Genomic DNA, 21,273 nt, shown 5'->3' with positions numbered 1-21,273 from the left:
AAGACGTGAGACGTGCGGATCCATATGCAAGCTTTTATTTAGGAGAAGACAGAGACTTGGTCAAGAAACAGGCATGGGTCAGATAAAAGCAGACAGGTATATGGTGGGCAAAACACAAGAATAGTCCTAGGGCTAGCGTAGGTCGACGATCAAAACCCTGTGGTACCATACTGTCATGCTATATTTTGTTGTCAAATTGCCTGAAAACCTTCTGTAATATTTTTAAATGTTTCTGAAAGAAGTGTCTTATCGTCAAGGCTGCATTTGTTTGATTAAAAATATATAAAAACTGTAATAATCTGAAATATTATAACAGTTCAAAGTTTCGATTTCTATATATTTTAAAATATTATTTATTCCAAAGATGAATTTTCAGCATCATTAATAGAAATAATCAGAGTTGCTGATTTGCTGCTCAAGAAACATTTATTATTATTATTATCAGTGAAAATAGTTGTGCTGCTTAATTTAAATTTTTTTTATTTTTGGAAACCGTGATGCATTTTCTTAGAATTCTTTGATGAATAAAATGAAAATAAAAGTAATTATTTGAAATAGAATATTGTAGTTATATTATATAATAATATAGTTTTTTGTTTATTTTATTTAATGCATCCTTTCTGTAACGTGGCTGACAAGACGTGAGACGTGCGAATCCATATGCAAGCTTTTTAATGATTTTAATAATTACAGATGTATTAATTTTAAGATTTAAAGATCATGGGAAACATCAGTTCAGTTGTGTCTAATCATTTGAGTAGTCGTGTACATCATCTTAACTGATAAATCTTATTCAGCTTCAGTAAGCAGCCCTCTCATGCTGTGAGACACCTGGTTAATTGCAAGGCAGTGCTATGACACCTGGCTTACGGGCTTCACGCTGTGCAGGTGAGCTCACTGCATCTGTTGATCTGGTACGGTTAAGCAGCTTGCAGTGCGTCCAGCAGGACTCAAGAGTTTCTGTCCTCCCTTGATCCTCTGCTAACTGTACAGCATGTGCACAGAACCCATCTGCTGTCCCTGCAGTCACAAACAGCTGATACTATTCCTCATACAAACAGCACAGCAGTTTGTGGAGCAACGCTGCTTTCCTAATGTTCATATGCTCTTTCATTTTGTTTTCCCTACCCTTGCATCTGTCTATGGCCTGTGTTCTCTCTCAGGTCCAGTGCCTGTTTTGTGTATTTCCGCAGAAGCCAGCGCTGTGAGGAGACAGCTGTTTTCTGAGGTATGTGCTCTAGGATATTTGGAAACATTGTGTGGAATTAATTTCTCCACCAAATTTATTAAAGGCATACTTCATCCAACAATACAAATCTGGCATTACTTACTCACCTTCAAGTCACTGAATGATTTTTGAATGATTAATGAATTAAATGTCAGTTTGTGTCTCATGCAAAGCTGTTGCATGGCATCATATGAGCTGAAATAGAGCACATTGTGCATATCATGAATTGTATAAAGATGTATAAACTACTTTTATGGTGTTTTGTTTTTAGAAAAAATGAGATTATTTTATAATGTGACAATATTTTCAGAAATGGACCCTATGAAGTTTTCTATAATTAAAAAATAATAATAATCGTAATTTTCCAAGGTTTAGAACAACCGACATTAGAGAACCATGAAAATGTGGTTGTGTTGTTAAATGATTAAAACATTAACTTCAAATATCAGGGGGTACTAAGTAAATGTTTTACGTCTTAGGGATTCCATCGGCAAGAAGATTTGGGAAGCCCTGTAAAGAATAATGTCACAATGCAAAATTACATTTCAATTGAGTTGAAATGAGGTTTATTGACAAGTTTTCTGAGACTCATCCTCAAGCATTCACCTTGAATGTATGAAAAAGAGCAGCGTGGACATTCTGATAAATTTCTTCTTATGTGTTCACCCCCCCCCCCCAGGGGCCTTTTGATGGGTTTTCAAGTTTTCCTTAAATAGGTCAGATGTGCTTCCTAAATACCAAATTGCTCACTGTAATTAGTCAATCATGAAAACCATAACCAACACAAATCACATCTTACCTTTTCCTGTCTTTTTATTAAGGATAATAACATCCTGTAAGTGAACAGACTTACTGAAGTCACTTACGTTCACTGCCGCTTTTATGAACTTCTGCTTGTGTCTTTGTCTTACGACCTGATATTTACAGGTTTCATGTAGCCTACATCGTCTTGATATGACCTTGTTGTTGATTTGGATCATTTGATTTATTTGTTTTTCAGAGCACTATTATGACTGTTTTTTAAAAGCTGTTAAAGCTGCAGTCCGTAAGTTTTGCCTCTTTGTCGCCATCTCTGTTTGAATAAGAAATTATTTAATACGTAATAATAAGTAATACTTTTAAAAAAAATCAGTTAGAGATGCTTTTGATTATTAAAATGTAATGAAACCATTAAAATGGAATCCAGAAAATTAATGGAAAACAGAATTTGGTCAAAATAAAGCTGCATTTGAAAGAAAAAAAACATTTCAAGGGCCTTAAACATTTATATTTTCATTTATGTTCATATATATATTTTTTAAATTTATTTATTTATTTGTTTTGCTTTTTTAAATAAATCGCTGATAAAAATTGTTCGTTTCATGATTTTAATTAATTATACAAAATTTGATTAATAAAGTTTAATTTGACAATCAAAACCATTAAAAGAAAAATCAATCAAATGTAAAAAAGGAATTTGGAAACAAAATAAAATGGATTTCATAGGGCCATAATTTCCTGACAGAAATGTCATTGAGGTGCATGATGTGTAAATGTAGAGCATTCTTCAAGGTCAGACTCCAGTGCTTCTTATTACTGTTGTAAGGCATTCCGTTTCCATAATCCATCTGTCATAGACTTCTGACATTATCAGTGTCCTTCTATACTTTTCTGTAAGCTTCATGTTTCACAATGCAAATTACTGGCTTGAATAGAAGCAGGTGTCAGTCTGACCTGTAAATGTAAAGAGAACAGATTGTGCCAGATCATAATCGAATGTGGGCTGCTGGTGGCGTGGGGCGATCAGGGTGTTACATAGCAGGATTAATTGAGTGTCACGGCACCCTGGATCTGTCAGGTCACCTGGATCAAGTGTCAGCTGGTGAAAAATAGGTCAAAGATAATGATGAAGACAAAGGGGAACATTGAAGAGACAGCCTTAAGACAATGATATGTAATAAAAAAGATGTTGCATATTTCAAGATGTGTTGTTCCCTGGAAAACAGACTGTGTTGCGGTGAAAAGCTAAGCAATTTAAGAGGTGTTTAACTACAGTTCAACTACAAATGTGATACTTTTCGCATGGAGTTTCTTTGTCATTTTTATCCATTCATTCATTTAATGTATATGTGTTCTGTTGAGTATCATATTTGATACATGATAGTATGATATAGGAGAATATGGAGCTCATACATAAGGAGGAACAAAACACTTCAGTTTTATTCAGAGGCCCAAAATGAGCAAAAATATGCAATTTGGTGCAGTTGCTGGCATTTATATAAAAGTAAGCCAGATAGTAAAATGAAATTAAAGATAAAAGTAAGATGAAAGTCTTGTAATGTAGATCTTTATAACATTATAATAGACTAGGGCTGTCAAAATGGCTGAAAAACGAAATTCGAATTTTGTACTTAAATATGATAAAAATTCGAATTATATTCGAATTTAAAATGCATCATTTCAGTTAGGGTGAAGAAAAGCTTTTGGCTTATCTCCTGAGGCCACAAGAGGGCACATCGACCAGTGCACGTTTATTCAAAGCATATAAGATAACATGACTATCTGTGAAAAAAAAAACGTTTTTGCGTTCGAATGTGAATTTTTATTTTAAAGTCGACGAATATTCGAAATTCGAATTATTTTTTGACAGCCCTATAACAGACTACTCACATAAAATGCATATGAATATCAGTTGTCACTCCATGTCTCGCAATAATACAGTATGTCTTAGTAAGATGAAAAATGTAAATGCTTAGTTTTATGATCAAAGCTGTAGTTTTTATTGTGGGAGAAAAGCATATAAGGCAATGCAATACAATGATTGAGAGATGAACAAACAAATGTTCCTCAAAAGCCTGATGTATCATGTTTAATGAATTTTGCCATGTTTCCAGTGTTCTATTGAAATATTTTTAACAATATAAATTTCATTATGTTTACTTGATACAAATGATTACGTATTTCAGAGCAAAAAGACACATGTACCATGACCTAAAGGTGGACATTTTTTAAATTATACTAAAAGGCATTTTACTTGCTAAAAAGTGTAAACTATCAATCAGAGGACAGGAAGCATGTAGATTGAGTACAACAGCTTGTAAAACATTCAAATTTGGTCAAACTTTGGTTTGTTTTCAGGTTACAAAAACACAAAAACGATTTTTACTATTGTCCTCAGACTTTTGAACCCCATTGTACAGTATATGACACTGAGATGTGTCTGTCTGCTCACTTACATAATCTAAACCCCTCTCTTGTGTCTGGGTTATGAAATGCTTAAACTCTGTAGGGTGGAGACTATACAGTATATCCTGCTTTACCACAACTTCTCTTGCAGAGGAGGATCTCATCAGACTCAGCCTCAGGAAATGGTGAAGGAAGAACAGCACTCGTCTCTCTCTCTGTGGTGAGTTTAACCTTCTTTTGCTCCTCACTTGGGAGTCACACTTGTGATCTTCATGATCAAAAGTGACTGGACACCTACAATTGAACCTTTTCCCCCCAGTAAAATCAATGTAACATATTTTTGTTCTATAATATTTTACATTTTTTAATTTTTGTATTTTGAGATAATTTCATGGTACTAATTAATATTTATGCAATAATTATGATCAATTTCTTCCCATTGAAATTAATACACATTTTTTAAAATATATATTTTTATATTACTTTTCAATGAATGCAGTATTTCATGTTAAGTGTCAATGCCTTTAAAATCCAATTTTTGAAGCCTGATTAGTGCCATCTGGTGGGAGTAAAATAAGAAAAACATCTGCAATTCCATGGTTTAGCCCATAGATTCCTATATAGCTCTATATAAAAGCCTATAAATTCTCGAATTGTTTTTAGACATAAATACTTATTTTTGTTAAGTTGGGTTTAGATATATGTTTAGACATTCTCAAAGACAACTTTTTGTAAAGGTTTAGATTTATTTTTTATTTTATTTTTAAATGTTGATTTGAAGCGTCAGTTTTTGTATTATTACTACAGTCAAACCTGAACACAGAGAAAGCATTGTGTTACACAAAACATTAAAATTCTATAAAAATGTAACAAAAATGAACAGGAATGTTTTATCAGAGCTTAATTCTTCTGGGTCTGATCTGATTTCAGTTTTCTGACTCGTTTTGGCTATATGAGTATAGCCATACCAATTCATTTGAGTGTGTATAATTGTGTATGTGTGTGTGTTTGTGTGAGTGTATGTGTGTGTGTGTGTGAGTGGATGTGTCTGTTTTGCACTCTTGATGTTTTAAAGTGTAATTCCTTCTTTGCTGTCCACTTTTTTACTGCATTGTAGTTTAATTATTGCTTTTATTTTACATATTTGCTGTGTTACAGTCACGCCAGTCCATTGGTGTGTGTGTGTATAAGTGTGTGTGAGTGGATGTGTTGGTTTTACACTCTTGATGTTTTAGAATTTCACCCCGTCATTGCTGTGTACTTTTTATCTGCATTGTGCATAATTCTCAGAATTTTTGTGTTTTTGTCGATTTCCCATTCATTTCCTATGGTCAGTTATTTTTGACCGAAGACCAAGACGTGTGACTATTTTTTTTTTACGATCACTTAGCCTGCTCGAATCATGCCCTCAATTTTTGTGTGTGTTCACGTTCCAAAAGACATAAAAGTCACCAAGTTTTGTATCATTCCGATGAAGCTGTGATTTAAAAAAATTCAAAACATCAAAAAGTGACCGAAGAGCACCAGAGAAGTATTACCTTTATATTTAGTTTTTGCTCTTTTAAAGATGTTTACTATCATGAACTTTAAGTGTTTGTGAAATTGACTTATTTTTTTTCTCACCATAACAGAATACAATAAACTAAGGGGTTAAATTGTGGTTTGCAGATGGTCTAATGGCAGACCAAAGAATGGATATCTCCTCCACGATGAATGAGTTCATGTCTCCCAGTTCCTCTGATCTGATCAGCAGCTCCATGGGTACGCCAGGCATGGACTACACCCGCAAGAGGAAGGGCAGCATCACCGACTATCAGTAAGAGCAAGTCCTAACAGATCCTCTAACGCTGTTCATCATCTTTCACATGTGTGTGCTCATATTGGACCTCAAGCAGAATTCATGATGAGGTTCAAGGCCCTTTGTCTGGAATTACACTACCTTTCAAAAGTTTAGGGTGGTCAGTAAGGTTTTTTTTTTAAAGAAACAAATTCTTTTATTTAGCAATGATGCATTAAATTGATTAAATGTGACAGTAAAGACATTTATAGTGTTACACAAGATTTCAATTACAAATTTTAACAAAAAAAAAATATTAAGCAGTGTTTTATTAACATTGATAATAATGAGAAATGTTTCTTTAAAAACTGAATCTTCATATTAGAGTGATTTCTGAGGGATCATGTGACACTGAAGGCTGAAGTAATGGCTGCTGAAAATTCTGCTTTGCTATCACAGAAATAAATGCCATTTAAAAAAAAAAAATATACATTTTACAATTTTACTGTAAATTGTATTTTTGATAAATAAAATGCAGCTTTGGTGAGCAGAAGAGACTTCTTGTAAAAGTGTTAAATGCTAGTGTATATTGTACAAAAATATGTGCGCAGACTTGCATTATTTATTTATTTTTTATTTTTTGAAAGTTAGAACATCTGTGTTCTCTTATCACTCTGACATCACTCCAAAACAAACACACTAATTACAGAATGCTTTGGATGGGGAGGAAACAGTTCTCTCCACTCACATTTCCCGTTTGTACTTATCTGTCACAGAAGTTTATTGCTGATCAGCTATAAACCATAGACATTTACTATGTTACCATGAGTTTGCATATTTTGTAGTTTTAAAAGGTGAGTCAACCCAAAAATGTACATTCGGTTGTAATTTATTCACCTTCATGAAGCCTGTATGACTTTGTTTCTTCTGTGGAACATAAAAGAAGACATTTTGAAGAATGCTAGTAACCAGTTTCGGTTCCCATTGACTTCCATGAAAAGGACTAAAAATGCAATTGAATCAATGGAAACTGAAACGGTTTAGCTACCCACATTCTTCAAAATATCTTCTTTTATGTTCCACAGAAAAAAAAACTTGAAGGTGAGTATATTATGACAGAATTAAATTTTTTTTGGGTGGTCTGTCCCTTTAATATGAGATGACTTGAAATTAAATTTGTCAATATCTCTATTTTCACAGAATTGATGGATTTTCTTTTGAGTAAGTATCAAAACATTTCAATTACTTTCACTTTACAATACCCCAGTGTTCCAAAACTAATGTTCAATTAAACTAACATTCCATTTCTTTTACAAAAAATCTATAACCATCACTGAAACATCACTAAATCACTAAACTGCAGTCACAACTGTACCTAATTATAAGTGTGTCTTTGTTTGAGGACAGGCACGTTATTCATCTGATTAAAAGAAAAGAAATATATGAACTCACCCCTTGTTTTTGAGAAAAATACCAATTTTATCCTCTTAGATCTGAGGCTTCATGGATGAGATTCCTCATCCCGAGCTCACAGCTCACACAGTCCACTGAGAGTGAATGGTCAGTGAGTATGGATGAAGTCTTGCAAAATATCCAAACTGTCCAGTCTGTTCTTGTTTTGCACAAATGTAATCTAGCACCTTTGATATCTGAATATGATATTCTCGCTCCATGCAAACAGACGGAGCGCAAAGTGTTTCAAGGGCAAATATTGTTCACAAATATCTGCTGGAGAGACTTTGGTGAATCAGGTGCTAAAACTATGCGAACAGCTTGTGCAAATAAACACGATCTGCACAATTTAGTCACGGTTCATTCTGTGTGAATTCACCCCTTTTATTAGTTTATAACTCTTAGTGTCTGAATATAGTGGATAATAGCAGGTATTGTGTTATATGTAGCTTTAGTTTTGTGGTTCATTTTTAACAGTAACTTGTAATGCAAGGGTTTGTAAAACGAAAAGTATCACATTAGTTATTTTAATTGTTTGCAAACAAGAACAAGTGACGTTCACATTATATTATCCATCAAGTAAATATGTTTGGTCATAGGGGTTCAGGTGACTAAAAAGTCTGCTCTAATAGAAAACACATAACAGTTATTTAACCAACATGGAGGAAAAAAATCTATGGTTGATGTTATCAGTGTCAAGCCCTCAGGTAAACAACGTGTACAGTTTCTTTTATTCTGGTCGGTTATGAAACAAGCCATTATGAAACGGGCAAGCTGGAGCTGATGGTGTGTGAAATGGGAGTTACATCATATCAAGTCATCGTATACTTGTAACTGGTACCATATTGTGAGATCCTTATCCTGTAATGAGGATAAATGAATCAGATGTGCTCTTAACCTAAACATTAATGGACTATAATGAAAGTTAAGGAAGAGAAAAAATAAGTATTTTTCATCTGGTTTTGAGAAATGATTTTTCCTTTTACTTGCAAATCACCCTAGTAAAAAAGTCATGTATTTAAAACACATTTATTTCATATTTTCAAGTCTACTCTATTAACATATTTACTGACATATCTATCACTTGAGGCTTACCGATATAACAATGATAATTAAACTTTATTTGGAGTACTACTTGTGCACATATTATCAAGCCCAAAATGTGTTTTAATGTCACTATTGATGATGATTGTATGATCTGAATAATTTTGATCTTTAAATGCAACATTTTTAAAGTGCACCTGAAGTATACTTGCAATAGTTTCACTTTAGCACAACCAGATATCCTTCAGTATATCTTTAGTTGGACTTCCGCACAATTAAAGTGCAGTAAGTACAAAATTGGCTGTTCCAATTTAGCAGACTTTAAGTATACCAGATTAGTATACTAAAATAACAATTGCTGGGTATTTTTATTAAGTACATAAATATGTAAATGTATTTGTAGTATACTTGGCATGAAATAAATGTATTTCAAATACGTTTGAGTATATTTAGTTTTCAGTATTTAGATATTTTCCCATTCAAATGACTTTATATAGGTTGATTCGTGAACTATTAAAGCTAATGTAATGTTACTGTTCATTTTTAAGGGACAGTATGGACATAGACATGGACAAACAACTTGGAAGGTAAATTGGTTTATCTATCATAAATATACAGCATAAATGACCACTGAAAATGCTTATTTTTTGCATTTTTTCAGACTTTAAAAAAAAAATCCAGTTTGTGGCCCTTTGCTTTAAGGAGAATTTTATACATTTCCTATTTTTCAAAATCTTTCAACCTTGTTCACTTTAGATTTTGAATGCCATATTTTCAGAGATTAATAATACGATTATTCCTCCTGTGACTGGATCTGTTTATGTAGGTTCTGGTGTTTATACTTAGCCTACGTGATTTATTATTTCTCAGATGTTAAACTCATTTTTCTCTCAACAGGGTCGATCAGCAGATGAAGAATTCAAGGTGCTGTGATCCAGAGCATTTTTTTAATTATTATTAGTGGATAGATCATATGCTACTGTAGGTCCTATGCCTTTTCTTCCAGTTGTAACATTGTTTTGGACTCTTGGTTGTCAACAGGGAGGCTCACAGTCAGATAGAGAAGAGACGCAGAGACAAGATGAACAGCTTTATTGATGAGCTGGCTTCATTATTGCCTAACTGCAATGCCATGTCCCGCAAGCTGGACAAACTCACGGTGCTGCGCATGGCGGTCCAGCATATGAAAACACTTCGAGGTGAGATTCAGCTGGCTTTTTAAATGTAATCTTTATACTTAATTTTGTATTTCAAGTGATTTTATAGTTGAGTACTATTATACATAAAAATGACCTAAAATATGACATTTACATTGCATTTATATTTTATTCACAAATATTGTATTACCAATAATGGTTTCAGTTTAAACAGACTAATTGATGAATCCGTGCTTTCCTTTTGAAAAGCTTAAATAAGCATATGCATTAAATGAATATTTGGAATAAATTATTATATTTATGTAAAGTTGTTTTGCAATCTAAAATTATTTTATGATGTACATTATTATATCTGATATTATTCTTAATGAATATTATGGTTTTATTGAGGTACTGTAGTCCAGTGAATATGTAGTTCCATTGTGCAAAAGTACATAAAACAAATATCAGTTTAATAAAACAAACAAACAAAAAAAAAGCCATATTATAATTTACAAAATTAATCAGTATTGGTTGGTCAATCTTTTAAGGGGCCATGGCAATTGTAAAAAAAGTTTCCCTCCCATTTATTAAATTTTTTTTTTTGAGCAAGTGTAAAACTAGTGATGGAAATCATATGAATAGAGTGGAAATATTATTAACTATATTTAAATACTTTTGTAAGCGAACGCAAAGTTCCCCATGAATGCAAAAGAAGTTTCGCGGGGGAACGCAAACATTTTGTGAATTAACGCAAAAGCATATAATATAATTTTTCCTCCCATCATTTTTTTTCTGTCACCATGACACAGTTAATTCATGTACTTCAAATTATGTTTTGACTATTTGACTAGTTGGTGTACAAATACACAAAACAAAAATACTTGTACATATGCTTATTTTTAATTTTATGTATATATGTTTGTATTATATTACTGTCTTTTTAGGTGCTGCAAACCCTTACACTGAAGCTAACTACAAGCCAGCCTTTTTATCAGACGATGAGCTGAAGCACTTAATATTAAGGGTAGGTGAGCTAAAGAAAAGTCCTTTTGTGCTATGCTGAGTTACAAACCCTGGCTGTGACTCACTGGTGATTCACTCTGCATCTCAGGCTGCTGACGGTTTTCTCTTCGTTGTGGGCTGTGATCGGGGAAAGATCCTTTTTGTGTCAGAGTCTGTCTACAAAATTTTAAATTACAGTCAGGTAAGGCCTTCTAATGCTACCATGAATCACCGCTAAGCGTATGCGAATCATATCATGACTCACTATATTGCCTGCTCTCTCCATCTCCCAGAATGACCTGATTGGCCAGAGTTTGTTTGATTATTTGCATCCTAAAGACATTGCAAAAGTCAAAGAGCAGCTCTCGTCATCTGACACAGCCCCACGCGAAAGACTCATCGATGCTAAAAGTAAGATAGCACCTGCTAAAAAATACACCATTATGCAGACAAACCTTAAAAGGCTGAAATACGCTTCACGACTTTTGAGATTGTAACATTTAGTATTGTCCTTTTTTGGGATTATACAAATTTCCAACTTTGTAAATGGTTACAGGGGAAAAACTGGGCATCATAAAGTAAACGACTGAGGATCTCTACCAGACTTACAAGTCATTCTCAACATGCACCATGTTGCATGGAGAAACATGACAAAGAAAAACAGCTTGTGCTCTAAAATCAGCTCAAAATATCAAATATGTTTGATATCCTCTGACTGGAGAGAATCAGTCTGTGCCCATCATACACTACACAATTTTAACTCCGACTGTCTAAAATCTGCAGACTGACTCTGACTTTCAGCAATTAACATCTACTAGTCCAGACTGCACATTGGGACAGAAATCTTGGGGCAAAAAGTAGTGTATACCAGCCTTTAATCACATACATTTGATAATTTTTTGAGGTTATCTGAAAATGCGTTGTTATTTTCTCAGCTGGGCTGCCAGTCAGGACAGACATCGCCCCTTGTCCCTCCAGACTGTGCTCGGGGGCCCGCCGCTCCTTCTTCTGCAGAATGAAGTGCAACAGGCCCCTTGTCAAAATGGAGGAGAAAGATTTTCCCTCAACTTGCTCCAAAAAGAAAGGTAAATCAGTTCTTTCGTTGACTTTGCGTATTGTAAAATATTTTAAAAGTTTTATCGTCATAACTATTGCTTTCTATTGCTCTCTGCAGCTGATCGCAAGAGCTTCTGCACCATCCACAGCACTGGCTATCTAAAGAGCTGGCCGCCCACAAAGATGGGCTTAGATGAAGACAACGAGCCTGATAATGAAGGCTGTAATCTCAGCTGCTTAGTGGCCATTGGCCGATTACATCCTCAGATTGTGCCTCAACCCATGAACGGAGACATCCGGGTGAAGCCCACAGAGTATGTCTCGCGCCATGCCATTGATGGGAAGTTTGTCTTTGTGGACCAAAGGCAAGTAGTGACCACTGGGTGCCCTGAAATGCAGTTGCAGTTTAAAGGTGCAGTCACATTTACAATTTCTCGAGCAAAATCCAGACAATGTCAGTGGGAATCAAAACAATGAAGTTCAAGTTTGGTCAGATTCATAATTTAACAAGCAAAACTAAAGATCCGCAGTGGATGAGGCACTCATTCTGAGAGTGTTTACTCACCACACATTCAAATGATAACATTTTCCATTAAGAGGTGGTTTGGAAAGCAGTTATTTACGGTTGGTTCATTTGCTAGCCGGCAAGAATGGTAACGGAAAATGTGACCACACCTTAACTTGCTTAAAGGGATAGTTCCCCCAAAAATGAAAATTAGCCCATTATTTACTCACCCTCAAGCCATCCTAGTTGTATATGACTTCCTTCTTTCAGATGAATCCAATCAGAGTTATATTAAAAATTGTCTTTGATCTTCCAAGCTGTTTAATAGCAGTCAGCGGGTGTTGCAGTTCATCAGTCAGTCAGTTGTACACGGAAGCAGCTCCGGGAGCATGACGTAAGATGTCGACGTTGCGCATGCGCTGGTGAGTCTCGTGAAAACCAACATTTGTTGACAGGAGCAAAGGAAGCAGTTTCCTTACTTTAGCAAAGGAAAACCAGTCTCCTCTTGGCTTATATCGAAATCCTCCGACATTCTTCTTTACAAATCCTCGTTTTGTACTTCTAATTCGTGACCATTGTTTTGTTTTGTTCTCTCCCCTGCGCTTCCGCGTTCATCACTTCTGAGCGGCGCATTCGCAACGCCGACGTTCTACGCCATCCGCCCGGAGCTGCTTCCGTGTACAACAGGGAGCGCAAGCTAGATTAAATTGATTATTACACTTTAAATATGATTATTTTTCTTACAAAAACGCATAGATTCGCTACAGGAGGCCTCTACACTAAATTACATTAGTGTAATTGTAAGCAAACATGTTGAGTAAAATTGATAATAGGTTGGGATATGTTTGTTTTGTCTACTGATGGATAAACTGATTTGGGATCAAATGCTTGGTATCCCATGCTGACCTTATGACCAATCTTCATGTTAGCGTGACAGCTTATTTGGTTTCGTGAGCACAATGCAGGTCATTATCCAAATATTGCCATGGATAAATGGTGCAGATTGACGTAAGGTCACGGCCTGGCTAGAGGTGGGAATATAGGGTGCACAATGCACCTAAAAATACACTGTGACAAAGGCACTGCTTGGCTTAATGGTTTAAATGAGGCGTTTTAGGAAGGCATGGATGAGTCTTAACTTTTATAAAGAATATCTCTTTGGGTTTAAGGCTTTAGTCTTTGCAACTTTGCGGACGTTATATATGCACAAACAGCTTGTAACTCTCCAAAGACAAAGAAAAACTTAAAGTTTCATCATATGACCCATTTAAACATACTGTTTTTGCTTATCCAAAAAGAATGCATGTAGGACGGGGACTTTCTATCTATTGGTTGAGAACTGTTGCACTCAAAATTAGAGGCAGATCTTACTGTAATGTGATCTTGCTGTAGCTGTAATTTAATTACTCTTTTTTTTTTTTTCTCAGTAACTGCAATGGATTACAGTTCCATTTATTTTGTAATTATTTAAATTATATAAAGTCATTACATGTAACTAGTTACTTCCCAATACTGTATGTATATGCCTCTTCATTTTAGAGCCACGGCCATTCTTGCTTATCTACCTCAAGAGCTGCTGGGCACGTCATTCTATGAGTATTTCCATCAGGATGACATCGGACATCTTGCTGAATGCCACAGACAAGGTAACATTAGAGCAATGCTTTCCATAAAGTGTAGCATGCATGGCCAGATTTCTGTGGCTGACCTCGCAATCTGTATGTCTCTGTTTACAGTGCTGCAGATGAGAGAGAAGATCAACACTAACTGTTACAAGTTCAAGATTAAAGATGGCTCTGTTATAACTTTAAGAAGTCGCTGGTTCAGTTTCATGAACCCTTGGACCAAAGAAGTAGAATACATTGTTTCAACTAATACAGTTGTCTCGTAAGTGCACAAAACCTCTAATGATAAAATACGTTGTCATAATGTTCTGATGGTTTGGTTTAGTAAATTGAATGGCTGTGTTTTCAGAAGCAGTTCTCTTGATGGAGCAGAGCCTGGTTATCCTCAGCTCACGGCCTCCCCCCAGAGCATGGACAGCATCCTTACAGCTGGTGACGGTAGGCAGATCTCATTTACTCTCCACATCCTAACACAACAAATAATCTAGTGACTGTTAAGGCATGTCCTAACCAGACACAACAGGTTACCTGCGACAAGTCATTTTTCAGTTCAACATCACAGCCGATCAGAAGACATATTTAATTGTAGGATTTTGAACCAATAGGATTTCGCTGTTTGGGTTTACCCAGATAATACAGGACAAAACAATACAAATAATTAAATTTCTTACCTAACACCCCCCTCCCCCATTTTTGTTTGCATAATTAAAAATGATATTAAGCATAAAGAAATTGCCTATGGGGTGTCATTATTTTTATGACATTTAAAGCACATATTTCCTCTAAATTCTTAATTCTTAAAAAAAAAAAAAAAACAGTTTATATTGAAGAAATTAATGTTTTCATCATACATTTAAGTATTTGATTCACTGATTCAACAAATACTACTTTCATGTGTTTACATGAAGTGAAAGGAAATTGTGAAAAGAGCCTTTGGAAATATGGGGCACAATTAAGCACAAAATTCAATTAGAATCGTAATATTATTGATTAAAATTTAAATTGACCCCAAACGTTTGAATGAAAATGTATCACAGTTTCTGCATCGTTAAAGAAGATTTTTTTTTTTTTTAACATTAATGGTGATACATGTTTCTTGAACATCAAATCAGCATATTAGAATAATTTCTGAAGGATCATGTGACACTGAATACCAGAGAATGTTGCTGAAAATTCAGCTTTGTCATCAGATAAATAAATTACATTTTATAATATATTAAAATAGAAAACAAGGTCACACTTTATTTTATGGTCCAATTCCAAAAAAAAACATTAATTACGACTTTTGCCTCAATAAACTCCTAATTTGCTGCTTATTAATAGTTGGTAAGGTAGTTGTTAAGTTTAGGTGTTGGGTAGGATTAGAGATGTAGAATATGGTCATGCAGAATATGTGCTTTATAAGTACTAATAAACAGCCAATATGTTAATAATAGGCAAGTGTTACCAAAAACAATAATGTTTGGCCGTTTTTACTGTATTTTTGATTGAATAAATGCAGCCTTGGTGAGCATAAGAGACCGCTTTCAATAACATAAAAAATCCTTTAATAGTATTTCGGTGGCCTTTTTAAATGTACTTCTACAGGCTCTGGGAAAACTGTCCCTGGAATCCCTGGAGGCACAAGACCCGGAGCAGGAAAGATTGGCCGCATGATCGCTGAGGAAGTGATAGAGATACAAAGGTGAGCTGATCGGTTTACACAGTTCAAGTGGAATAATCTGAAATCGAGTCATGATCTTGGTGACACTGCAGCTGGTTTTACCTGTTATTGATATGATTGACAGGATCAGAGGCTCATCTCCCTCTAGTTGTGGCTCAAGTCCCCTCAACATCTCCAACAGCACACCCCCTCCTGACACATCCTCACCGGGGAGCAGGAAGGTAACGTTTGTGCTTCACTTACAGGAACACTATGACCATATGATTCTCATGATACAGAAAACATGGGCAGAATCATCAAATTCCTTCATAACAATTAAATGTAGAGTAAAGAGGAATGTCACAGAAATTGGCAAATTTTGGATGAGTAAATATAATAGGGCTGTACATTTAATCAAATCACGATATGGACTAGTGTCTGTGAATGTAAAAGCAAAAAAAAAAAACCTGCTATTGTAATCAGCATGTTCTGTCCGTCTCAGAGTGAATGAGCGGCACAGTTTTGTCTACTACTGTACACATACTAAAACACACATGATGCTTGTGGTGTTTTCAGTGTCTGTCGTCTCACTATAAGAGGTTCATCTTAAGAATAAAAAACTTGTATACATCTGGGTAAAATTAGGCTAAATGATGTGAGAATTCATTTTTGGGTGGAGTATCACTTTAAGGTTTAGACTCATAGACAAACATATTTAGATGTACAGAAAGTTCATGTAACGTTACATTAATGTGATCATATCAATCTAATAGCATCTGATATTTTCCCTAACTGCTCAGATTTCAAACAGTGGAAGTCCAGACGTACCTTCAGCAGGGATGGTGTCGGGCCAGGACAGCATAGGATATCCTTACTCTAACAGCTCGGGTTTAAGTAAGTTTTAAAGGTGATCTGATCACCGATTGGTCAGTGTTGCTTTTGAACAGTTCACAATACCGTCTCTGATCTGCAGGTGATCAATCACACATCTGTATCGGTGACATCATGGACGAGCCGGGCTCCAGCAACGATGAGGCTGCCATGGCCATCATCATGAGCCTGCTTGAGGCGGACGCAGGTCTGGGAGGTCCCGTGGACTTCAGTGACCTGCCCTGGCCTCTGTGAGAGCCCTGAAGGAGACCTTCTCCCAGTCCTAACGGGGTACGACATCAATCCATCTCACTCGCGTTCAAAACCAGCCATGACCCTGACAGTCAACGCATGCGGACAGTTTTTTGGTGACGTTACGTTTGTTTTTGACACGGTGCCTCAGGTAGCTCCACCCACAGCAAAATCTCATTGGTCCACAGCCTCATTCTACAACTGTGTCAAATGAGTGATTTCGTTGTTTCAGTTTCATTGAGGACAAAAGATTCTATAGCACCTGGTTGGAACACAATGTTAGATCGCTCAACATCTTACAACACCCGTTATCAGTGCTGGTACGGTGAATAAGGGCACTGTTTCAGTCTACGGAATGTCAAACAACTAAATACCACAAATCCTGTTGGGATGCTTATTAAAAATCAAATGTGTATCATAGATATGTGTATTCTAACATGTACAAGTATTTTATCTGAATGCACATGATTGAAATGAACCGAAAGGGCAGCAATATATATTTTAAAATAAAATATATATACATTTCTTTCCCTTTACATTGTTATTTTTTTCCGTACCCATGATTCATGTAGAAATTGAACAGTCTTTTAGTCCTTCCGACTGAAAAGGTTTGAAGGTGAGACCCACCGTGTCATATTTTCACAACTTGTTAAAGACACTGATCTAGCAGTTGATAATTCAATGAACTGCAGTACAGTAAATAGTAAATGCTAGATTTAAGGTTTAGTCAGTATTTTAGCTATAGTGTTAGATCGCTGTTTGTTGTGTACTTTAAGTACCTATAGCACCAATGTACTTATGTTACAGTAACTTGGCTCAGCCTGATAGTCTCTTGAGTTTTATGTAACAGTATTTGACCATGTATTTATGTTTATGTGTGTTTTGATGACTTTCAGAGAGTGATCTACACAATAATTGATTCCCTTACTTGTCCAACCAAAATAGAAAGAATTTGGGGATGATTACTCAGGATTTTCTCCAACATCAAATATTTTCAGCTTGTGTATGCTATTGTTTTTTGTTTTTTTGTGTCTTTGGCCATACTGGTACTGATTCCACCATTGTCTCCATTGGTAAAGCATGAAAATAATCTCCTGTTCCACCAAATCTTAAAGGGATAGTTCACCCAAAAATGAAATTTTTTTCCGTACCCATGATTCGCGTAGAAATTGAACAGTCTTTTAGTCCTTCCGACTGAAAAGGTTTGAAGGTGAGACCCACCGTGTCATATTTTCATAACTTGTTAAAGACACTGATCTAGCAGTTGATAATTCAATGAACTGCAGTACAGTAAATAGTAAATGCTAGATTTAAGGTTTAGTCAGTATTTTAGCTATAGTGTTAGATCGCTGTTTGTTGTGTACTTTAAGTACCTATAGCACCACTGTACTTATGTTACAGTAACTTGGCTCAGCCTGATTGTCTCTTGAGTTTTATGTAACAGTATTTGACCATGTATTTATGTTTATGTGTGTTTTGATGACTTTCAGAGAGTGATCTACACAATAATTGATTCCCTTACTTGTCCAACCAAAATAGAAAGAATTTGGGGATGATTACTCAGGATTTTCTCCAACATCAAATATTTTCAGCTTGTGTATGCTATTGTTTTTTGTTTTTTTGTGTCTTTGGCCATACAGGTACTGATTCCCCCATTGTCTCCATTGGTAAAGCATGAAAATAATCTCCTGTTCCACCAAATCTTAAAGGGATAGTTCACCCAAAAATGAAAATTCGGTCTGGTACTGATTCCACCATTGTCTCCATTGGTAAAGCATGAAAATACACTCACTGGCCACTTTATAAGGTACACCTATACCTAGTGCTGGGTTGCCTTCAGAACTGCCACTGTTCTTCTTGGCATAGATTTAAGGTACTGCAAACGTTCCTCTAAGATTTTGGTTGATATTGACATGATATCATCACACAGTTGATGCAGATTTGTTGCCTGCACATCCATGATGTGAATCTCCTGTTCCACCAAATCTTAAAGGGATAGTTCACCCAAAAATGAAAATTCGGTCATCACTTACTCACCCTCGTGTCGTTCCAAACCTGTGAGTTGCTTTCTTATGTTGAACACAAAAGTTTTTTTTTTTTTCCTACTATGGAAGTCAATGGCAACCACCAACTGTTTGATTACCAGCAATCTTCAAAATATCTTCTTTTATGTTCAACATAAGAAAGCAAATCATACAGGTTTGGAACGACATGAGGGTGAGTAAATGACGACAAAATTTTCACTTTTGGGTGAACGATCCCTTTAAAAGTGCTCTACTGGATTGAGATCTGGTGAGGCCATTTGAGAATAATGAACTCATTGTCATGTTCAAGAAGCTAGTTTGACGGTATGTTTTGTGGCTAGATGTAGACATCACAAGATGGGTTCACTGCTTATAAAAGGATGGACATTGTCAGCAACAACACTCAGATTGAGGTGCTTATTAAATAGTGCTCAGTTGGTTTTAAAGGCCCCAAAGTGTGCCAAGTAAATATCCACCACACCATTACAGCACCAGCAGCAGCCTGATCCATTGATACAAGGCAGGATGGATCCATGCTTTCGTGTTTTTGTGCAACAAGTGGTCATTTGAGTTTCTGTTGGCTTTTAATCAGCTTGAACCAGTCTTGGCATTCTCCTCTGACTTCAACAAGGCACAGAACTGCAGGTCATTGGATGTGTTCACTTTTTCGGATTACACTCTATAAACCTTAAAGATGGTTGGGCATGAAAATCCCAGTAGATCAGGAGTTTCTGTAATACTTAGACCAGCCTGTCTGGCACCAACAACCAATGAATTGGTTTTGACAAAATTCTGTCATTATATTTACCCTCATGCTAAACCTTGCCCTTGCTTGTAGCTTTCAAATCAAATATGGCACCTTTCGTCTAGAGGAAGACTGATCGACAAATATTTGGCCATTACGTCTAGACCCAGTTCTACGGACTCTACTTTGTGAATGTATAGCAGGCCATTTCTGACTTCAAATTTGTAATGCATTTCAAGTAAATGTTGTGAAAAAAGTGATCATTTCATTTGATCAAATTTGTGTGCATCTCATTGGCTATTAGTACATTTCGGCAAATCAGATATACAAATAATACGTTTTTATATATGTCAATATAATGTTAGATTTGAATACAATAACAAAAAATCTTTGAATAAGCAAAAACGTCAAACCTGATAACTGTTGCCATATTTGATTCATTGCTACTTCAGAGAATACAATTTTTGGGGTAAACTATCCCTTTAAATTGTTAAAATGAGATTGTACCTATTCATTCGAATATGAAATGTTGTAAAAATAGTATGAAAGACAAAAGGATTCTGACCTTCGATACCCAGTCGAATTTTCTTCAGTCCTCGCTCTTTTAAAACTGATTTGGCTACATCACGGTTTTCAATGTACTTGAAGAAACGATAGAGTTTTGTACTGTAGATAACTAAAAGGGGAGAAAAAAATATATATATTTGCTGAAGCTTCAGAAAAACAATGCAGATGCAATGAAATTTTGGCAACCAAAAATAGATCACATTCTTTTTGGCAACTCGCACTTTTCAAAACTGTTTTTGTCTACTGAAAGTATTTTTCGTAAAGATGTTTCGGTCTGTTGTTAAACAGCAGTACAGTCCATTGAACACTGTGCTTCTGTCTCTCACAACCTTGTTTTTATTCGTATCAAAAATTAAATAAGCCGCCAACCTGGCTGAGGTCTATAATCCCAATAAGCTCAATAATTGCTCAGATTTCAACCACAAGACGTCACTAAAACAGTTGGTAAAAAATGTCATGTAACGTTACATTTACAGAAGGATGCTATTCAATGTCCAGTTTATTAATTGGCTAAAAAATAACTCTAAAGAGGAGCATTTTGCTAAACAGATGTACTATACTACATATTCATTATATTTTACTTAACATGTTGTCTTCATTAATGTATGCTCAAATAAATCTTTTAATAAAAATATATAATTACAGCCACCGTTTAAAAGTGTAGATTTCAACCATGAATTGGAGTACATAATTATATAACTAAAATATTGATATAAAATTTCCTTAGGTGTGACTTAAAATTGTTCCGTTTTTATTTGGAGTGCTGATATTTAAATACATTTGATTACTTATTTGATTACTAAAGAAACTATATTTTCAGTTTTCGGCTAAATAAAATAAAAAAACTTTCAGTTTTGGTACAAAATATATTTCAGTGCATCACTAAACACTTATGAAATGTTTTCAAGATAATACAAACAAGTGTGTGTGATTACTTTGTGAATACTCCTCTCCCATCTGAGGTGGGTACTCCTCGTCCCAGTCCACCACGTCATCGTCTGTGAGCACAACTATGTGACACTCCCTCTCTCCGCTCTGAGCGCTTGCCACCATCAGAGGAAGCACCATCTCCTCGCAGAACACCTCAATCGCTTAGGAGTCATTCTTGTCTACATCAGCTCCGGCAGTGAAACAGTGGCAGACTGATGACAGCTCACTCAGGGCGGGTCTAAGGTAAGAC

The 21,273-nt window shown here is 35.5% G+C and overlaps 2 protein-coding genes across 6 annotated transcripts in view; one reads left to right on the top strand and one right to left on the bottom strand.

The window, feature by feature from the left end:
* Nucleotides 1–17,361, top strand: part of LOC107584701 (aryl hydrocarbon receptor nuclear translocator-like protein 1) — a 24,248-nt gene extending 6,887 nt beyond the window's left edge. The window contains exons 2-21 of one of the 5 annotated variants that reach the window (XM_016271407.1): nt 1,164–1,228; nt 4,545–4,613; nt 6,062–6,209; nt 7,371–7,391; nt 7,662–7,730; nt 9,215–9,253; nt 9,564–9,590; nt 9,708–9,865; nt 10,750–10,829; nt 10,917–11,009; nt 11,101–11,218; nt 11,743–11,892; nt 11,982–12,228; nt 13,908–14,014; nt 14,105–14,255; nt 14,346–14,431; nt 15,581–15,677; nt 15,781–15,877; nt 16,436–16,529; nt 16,609–17,361. In XM_016271407.1, the coding sequence (XP_016126893.1) occupies nt 6,070–6,209; nt 7,371–7,391; nt 7,662–7,730; nt 9,215–9,253; nt 9,564–9,590; nt 9,708–9,865; nt 10,750–10,829; nt 10,917–11,009; nt 11,101–11,218; nt 11,743–11,892; nt 11,982–12,228; nt 13,908–14,014; nt 14,105–14,255; nt 14,346–14,431; nt 15,581–15,677; nt 15,781–15,877; nt 16,436–16,529; nt 16,609–16,760 (1,926 nt within the window). In that variant the 5' untranslated portion in view covers nt 1,164–1,228; nt 4,545–4,613; nt 6,062–6,069 and the 3' untranslated portion in view covers nt 16,761–17,361. Of the gene's footprint in view, nt 1–1,163; nt 1,229–4,544; nt 4,614–6,061; nt 6,210–7,370; nt 7,392–7,661; nt 7,731–9,214; nt 9,254–9,563; nt 9,591–9,707; nt 9,866–10,749; nt 10,830–10,916; nt 11,010–11,100; nt 11,219–11,742; nt 11,893–11,981; nt 12,229–13,907; nt 14,015–14,104; nt 14,256–14,342; nt 14,432–15,580; nt 15,678–15,780; nt 15,878–16,435; nt 16,530–16,608 lie in introns of all 5 variants that reach the window. The other 4 variants (XM_016271405.1, XM_016271404.1, XM_016271408.1 and 1 more) reach the window with 4 other exon arrangements.
* Nucleotides 17,362–18,576: 1,215 nt separating this feature from the next.
* Nucleotides 18,577–21,273, bottom strand: part of LOC107584725 (BTB/POZ domain-containing protein 10-like) — a 4,996-nt gene continuing 2,299 nt past the window's right edge. Inside the window, exons 4-6 of the mRNA XM_016271439.1 lie at nt 21,029–21,184; nt 20,092–20,202; nt 18,577–18,743 (exon numbers count right to left, since the gene is read on the bottom strand). Of these exons, the coding sequence (XP_016126925.1) occupies nt 18,577–18,743; nt 20,092–20,202; nt 21,029–21,184 (434 nt within the window). The remainder of the gene's footprint in view (nt 18,744–20,091; nt 20,203–21,028; nt 21,185–21,273) is intronic.

The sequence above is a fragment of the Sinocyclocheilus grahami genome, unplaced genomic scaffold (genome assembly GCF_001515645.1).
Source record: "Sinocyclocheilus grahami isolate Dianchi unplaced genomic scaffold, SAMN03320097.WGS_v1.1 scaffold62.1, whole genome shotgun sequence".
In the NCBI taxonomy this organism is placed as follows: Eukaryota; Metazoa; Chordata; class Actinopteri; order Cypriniformes; family Cyprinidae; genus Sinocyclocheilus; species Sinocyclocheilus grahami.
This window is presented reverse-complemented; position numbering and strand designations above follow the sequence as displayed.